The sequence below is a fragment of the Elephas maximus genome, chromosome 25 (assembly GCF_024166365.1).
Source record: "Elephas maximus indicus isolate mEleMax1 chromosome 25, mEleMax1 primary haplotype, whole genome shotgun sequence".
Taxonomy (NCBI): domain Eukaryota; kingdom Metazoa; phylum Chordata; class Mammalia; order Proboscidea; family Elephantidae; genus Elephas; species Elephas maximus.
This window is the reverse complement of record NC_064843.1, coordinates 59,560,672-59,567,369: the sequence shown is the minus strand read 5'-3', so window position 1 is coordinate 59,567,369 and position 6,698 is coordinate 59,560,672. Positions and strand designations below refer to the sequence as shown.

General features: G+C 43.2%; 1 protein-coding gene across 1 annotated transcript; it reads right to left on the bottom strand.

Annotated features, from left to right (window-relative positions):
- Nucleotides 1-328: 328 nt before the first annotated feature.
- Nucleotides 329-1,219, bottom strand: SCP2D1 (SCP2 sterol binding domain containing 1). Its single transcript, XM_049870021.1, has one exon. The coding sequence runs from the start codon at nt 878-880 to the stop codon at nt 380-382; it is 501 nt and encodes a 166-aa protein (XP_049725978.1). The 5' UTR covers nt 881-1,219; the 3' UTR covers nt 329-379.
- Between the last annotated feature and the right edge of the window lie 5,479 nt (nt 1,220-6,698).

Here is a 6,698-nt window from a genome sequence, read left to right as displayed (position 1 = left end):
TCCCCCAAAGCACCACGCTTAAAAAAAACAAAAGTACAAATTCTCGGGAACTCAATCATTGAAGCATTAAAAAACCAGCTGTCATTTTTTTTTTATCACCCAAATCTCTACATGTGGATTTCGTCCTGGCAAATAATGGCATAAAAACAGCTAAAAAAAAGAAAAAGACAAAGATTTTTGGTGATGAACTCCAACACTCTTTACTGCTCAAGAACCCTCACTGCAAATTTACACATCAGCAGGAAAAGTAATCAAACTTGAATAGGAAGAATTTGAGTAAAAATATTGAATACTTTTTTGTTTTAATCTTCAGTTTAAGCATGGTTTCTGCTTGACATAATTGGAGAGAAGTTCTGATTTCCTTGGTAGTTTTGTGTGCTTAAAGTTTAGCCCAGTCTTTGAAAACTCTCTCCAGCTTCTGGCCAAGCAGAACTCTGCCGCTCACTTTGAATTTGCCAGCAAGGAAAGCCTTCTGTGGGTTCATTTTGCCCAAAACCAGCTCCATAAAGATGGGCTCTGGGATTGTGAAGATGGTGTCTGCTGGGAGCCTTGCTGATCCCAGGTACATGTCCCCAGGACCATTCTTTAAGTCAACGGTCCACTGCAGAATGGTCTTCCCATCTTTGGTGATGTCTAGCTGAAAGATGGCATTGACTTTCTTTACCAGCTGGGCCCCCACTTCTTTGATGTGACGGCTAATGTCCTCGAACACTGGGAAGCTCTGGAATTCTGACAGCTCTAGGGGGTGTGGCACGGCAGATTCCCCAGCTGATCCCAGCGTCTTGAACTGGCCTGCCTGAGGTCCATTCCCTGCTTTGATCTTGGGTGGATGGTCGATTCTCTTCCACATCTTCTGTGCATGTCCTCTTGAACTTGCCATCTGGTTTGTGAGCAGCTGTGGCCAGCTTAATACCCACAGCCAGATTGTGACATCAAAGATCAGGCCCTGGCAGGCATTGGGGCTGGTGCGTGTGCTGTAGTCTTATTGAACAAACAAATGTTAAAATGTGACATGGAGCAGGGCCTCAGACAGGTCATTGTGAGGCAGATCCACACCCCGCCCCAAGTCATTCAGGGCTGTTGGTCCCACAACCCCAAGAAGGTCTGGACACATAATGGGAACAGGGCAAACTGATCCTGGGCATTCTTTGGTGACATGAGCTCTGTCTCCAACACAGGTATCTCCCAGGGAGCAATCCTAACCAAGCAGGTTAAAAAAAAAAAAGAAAGAACCCCGTTGCCATCAAGTTAATTCCAACTCACAGTGACCCTATAGGACAGAGCAGAACTGCCCCATTGGGTTTCCAAGGAGCACCTGGTGGACTCAAACTGCCGACCTTGTGGTTAGCAGCCATAGCTCTATAACCACTATGCCATCAGGGTTTCCAAGCAGGCAGTTATTCTAATTCCTTTAAATGTGGATGGTCCTTAAAGCATGATTCTGGCACTGGGTTGGCTTTGTCTGGCTGCTGTTGGAGGGAGAAGTGGCTATATCTGAAACCTTCCAGAAGCACAATGAGGATAAAAAATTTAAAAAGAAAGAAATATCCTAAAATCAGCAAAAGATGCTGCTAGTCTCCTATGATAATTGTGTATAATAATATAGCACTGTACACCGTACGGACACATTTAATCCTCGTTACAGCCCTATGAGGTAGGTACTATTCTTATTCCCATTTTTACAGATGAGAAAACTGAGGCAAGAAGACAAGTGACTTGCCCAAAGTCACACAACCAGTAGGTAGTGTAGCCAGGCTTGAATTGAGATAGAATGAATCTAGAGCCCGCTTTGTTTTTTTACTTTTTATTTTGGAGTTATTTCAGACTTATCAAAAGGTTGCAAAAATAGTACAGACTTCCTGTATACCCTTCACTCATGTTAACATCTTATGTGACTACAGTACAATAATCTAAGCCAGGAAATGAATGATGTTATTAACTAGTCTACTGATTTTACTCAATTTTTGCCAATTGTTCCATTAATGTCATGTTCTGGTCCAGAATTCAGAATCTGGTCCAGGATCCCACATCACATTTAGTTTTTCTGTCTCATTAGTTGCCTCTAATATGGGATAGTTCTTCAGTCTTTGTCTATCTTGACCCAGATACTTGTGAAAAATACTGGCCAGTTATTCTGTAAAATATCCTTTGGTTTGGGTCTGTCTGATGTTGTCTCAGGATTAGATGGAGGTTATGATTTTTTGGCAAGAATACTACAGAGAGAAACTTGTGCCTTTCTCAGTGCATCATACAGGGGGCATATGATGTTCATATGCCCATTAGTGGTGATGTTGACCTTGATCACTTGGTTAAGGTGATGTCTGCCAGGTTTCTCCACTACAAGGTTACTATTTAATCTTTGTTATTAAGAAGTATCTTGTGAGGAGATGCTTTGAGATATTGCAGATATCCTGCATCATACTTTCATCTACCGATTTTTGCACCTATCCATGGTCCAAGCATGCAACAATAACTGATGTTTGCCAAATGGTCATTTTCTATTCTTCTCATTCTCTTTAGGTTTAACAATTGGAATATTGTTGTAAGGGAAGCTGTCCCTTCTCCCCATTTATTTATTTGTTCATATCAGTATGTACTTGTAGATATTTAGTTTAGTCTGTGGGTCATAATCAGTTATTATCATTATTTTCTTGCTCAGATTATCCCAGATTTAGCCACTGGAAGCTCTGTCAAGTTGGTACCTGTGTCCTTTCTTTCCTACACCATACTGCCTCTTGCCAGTTATACAATACTAAATGAAGTTGCTGGTAACTTTGTTCTCTCTGGGAGGCATGCAGTGGAATAAAAAAGACTCCAGTACGTTTTCGATGATGGATGGATAAGCTGGTGTTATCAGCAGGAACATTTCTTAGTTACCTAATGTTGCCGTAACAAAAACTACCACAAGTGGGTGATTTAAAGAACAGAAATTTCTTTTCTCACAGTTCAGGAGGCTAGAAGTACAAATTCAGGGCATTGGCTCTAGGGGAAGGTCCTTCTTTGTCTCTTTCAGTTTCTAGTAGCTCCTACAAGCCGTGGCATTTCTAGGCTTGTAGATTCATCTGTCTTCTCCCTATGTATGTGTTGCTCTGTCTATTCTGCTCTTTTTATAAGATACCACTCAGAAATGATTAGGTTTGGAACCCACCCTTCTCTAATATCACCTCAATAACGTACAAAAGCAAACCCCTATTACCAAACAGGACCATATTTACATACAAGGTTTAGGACTTCAACATAACTTTTTTGGGATTATAACTCAATCCATAACAGAGCAGTTAAACAAATCCAGTGGCCTCCAAAGCTAAGTCTTTAACAAGAGGTCACCAGGTATGGACTAAGTATACAGAGAATTTAAAATAAAGAAGCAGGTAATTCCCCCAGAGAGTCCACTGTGAATAGCCAACAGAGGAGAAGTGAGCCCCGCTGACACCTGCATCTACTTAACCTCAAGGGCAGGGTTGTCCTTGCTGAATTATTCAGATGGGTCCTAAATTGGGTCTGTCACTCCCCTGTCTCAGTGTCAGAGGGAGACACAGTTCCACAGCCCATACACAATTTAATCAGTGATATTGTTTACAGTTGTCACCACATAGTGATAAGAAAAAATAGACCAAATTTTGGTCAGTTTTAATTCTCAACAGATACTGCTCCACTTACTGCTGCCCTCCAACGCACTGTGCCCTTGCCCTGACTGGTCCACCTCTGTCTGCCTGCAAGAAGACCTGCACCCTCCAATCAGAGGTGACCTTCCGCAGTCCGCTGATATTTCTTCTCTCCAATTGCCATCCAGAATCAAGAATCTAGTCACAGCAGATTCATGGCTTTTAGCTTCCGATGGCTTCCTTAAATATTTTAATGAGTTTGAGAGGCTTAGAGACCTGCTCCCTGGAAAAAAAAAAAAAGCAAAGCCATTTTATTAAATAGGATGCTTTTAGCTCCAAGCAACAACTACCACCACAGAAAAAACTAGTAATGGCTTAACCCAGTAGTTCCAAAGTGGGCTCCCCAAAACGACAGCATCAGTATGACCTGGGAGCTTGTCAGGAAAGCAGGTTCTCAGGCCTCATCCCAGAGTAGCTGAATCAGAAACTCTGAGGGTAGGCCCAGCAAACTGGGCTTTAACAAGCCTTCCGTGACATTTCAATACATGCTCAAGTTTGAAAACCTATGGCTTAACTCATCAGGACATTTTCGTTCTCTTTACAAAAAGTCTGGAAGTCGGGTATTTTGATGTCTCAACCAAGTCAGCCGGTATCTCTATGCTTTTCCAACCCCACCCTCCACCAAATCTACCATCCTGGCTTGCTGACTTTTGTCTCCAACTTGTCACTTCATAGCCACTTTACTGCAGTAACACTTTCCACCACATTCTCACAAGGCAGCACCCCAAACAGAAAGAGGCAAAAACCAAAACCAAAACAATACTCTCCTTGGACCTGTTTCTTACTAGAGAGTAAAGTTCTTCCCAGAAGCCCTCGAGACTTCCCATTTGTCTCATTGGTGAGAAATGGGTCACACGACCATCCCTAGACAATTACTGGCAAAGAAGGATGGAATTACCATTTTTTTTCCTTAGGCCTCTCCAGATACACTCCTCTCGGTGGGACACCCTGCCACTTGAACACAATTGGAGTTGTGTTAACAAGGAAGAAAAGAACAGGGCTGGATGTAGACAACCAAACGTGCTTAATGCAGGTACCCACAGCCTCCTCCAGCGTGCCTAGGAGGGGAACAAGGAGAAACCACATGTCATCTTAGAAAGATCTGTCTCGTTACTTTTCAATGACAGATCACTTATCTCTTTTTGCTGACCTCCTCATTTCTAACACAACGTGGACATTTTACAAACTGCTGAAAGTTTATAAACCCATCTCCCACCTGCCAGCCTGACACTGGGCAGGTTCATTCACTCACACTTGAGTCAAATAGAATGTGAGAGTAGGATCAGGAGTATTGCCCACCCCACTGCCCCGAGTGGGAACAAATCTATGTCACCAAGGTCACTCTTGCACTGAGGGCCTCAGACAAGGAGGCTGCACCTTACTGTCCACAGATGCAAGGAGGGAGAAGGACCTTCACTTTCTACTTTATGTTTCTGCTTTTGTTTGTGATGAGTGTGCACTGTCTCTGTTTTCTTAAATCAAATACAATTTTTTCAACATCTTACTATAAAAAATTTCAAACACATTGCAAAGTTGAAAGATTTTTATACAATGAACACCAGTATACCAATCAATATTCTATTATTAGTCCCTGAGTGGCTCAGTGTTTAAGGTTGGAGGTTCTAGTCTACCCAGAAGTACCTTGGAAGCAAGTTTTGGCAATCTACGTCCAAAAACAATCAGTCATTGGAAACCCTGTGGAGCACAGTTCTACTTGAACACACACGGGGTCACCATGAGCTGGAGTTGACTCCACAACAACTGGGTTTTTTTTGTTGTTTCTTTGGTGTTCTATCATTAACATTTTACGATAATTGTTTGAATCACTCCACCTTATTTTTTATGCACTTCAAAGTAAATTGCAGACACCAGGACCCCCTAAACACTGAAGTATGCAGAGCATTTATTAGAGGACAAAATTTGTTTACTCTTCTTTAATGTAAAATTGACATACAATCAAATGCACAAATCTTAAGTGTATATTTGCTGAGTTTTGACCAACGCAAATACCTGAACACAAGTTTTCATACTAAGAAATTTACTGCCATGTGACTCTGTAGCTCCCTAGCCATCTTGAGCATGCGGTTTCCCACCAGTTGTCTTGAGCATGGGGTCCCCCACTAGTCATTCTGAGCATGGGGTCCCCCACCAGTCATCCTGAGCATGGGGTCCCCCACCAGCCATCCTGAGCATGGGGTCCACCACCAGCCATCTTGAGCATGGGGTCCAACACCAGTCATCCTGAGCATGGGGTTCCCTACCAGCTGTCTTGAGCACAGGGTCCCCCACCAGCCATCTTGAGCATGGGGTCCCCACCAGTCATCCTGAGCATGGGGTCCCCCACCAGCTGTCTTGAGCATGGCATCACCTACAGTGTACACAGAGGCCTGAACAAGCAGGAGCCCCTGATGCCTTCTTCAAACTGCAGGGGGAGGTCTGCTTCCCTACCAATATGAAACTGTCCCCATGAGACCCCTGAAGAAGGTCTTACAGTTTCCCTGCCAAAGACCCCCACCACCCATCTGTCAGTTTGTCAGATGGCTTGCATGTTGCTGTGATGCTGGAAGCTATGCCACAGTATTTCAAATACCAGCAAGGTCACTGATGGTGGATAGGTTTGTTTGTTTGTTTGTTAATAATTTTTATTGTGCTTTAAGTGAAAGTTTACAAATCAAGTCAGTCTCTCACACAAAAACCCATATACACCTTGCTACACACTCCCAATTACTCTCCCCCTAACGAGACAGCCCACTCTCTCCCTTCACTCTCTCTTTTCGTATCCATTTCGTCAGCCTCTAACCCCCTCCACCCTCTTATCTCCCCTCCAGGCAGGAGACAGTGGTTAGTTTTTAGTAGAGCTTCCATATTAAGACAGACTAGGAGAAAAAGGCCTGACAATCTACTTCTGAATATTAGCCAACGGAATCCTTATGGATCACAACAGAACATTGTCTGACTTGCTTCCTTTGGACATATCATCAGGAGGGATCAATTGCTAGAGGAAGGCACCATGTTTGGTGAAATAGAGGGTCA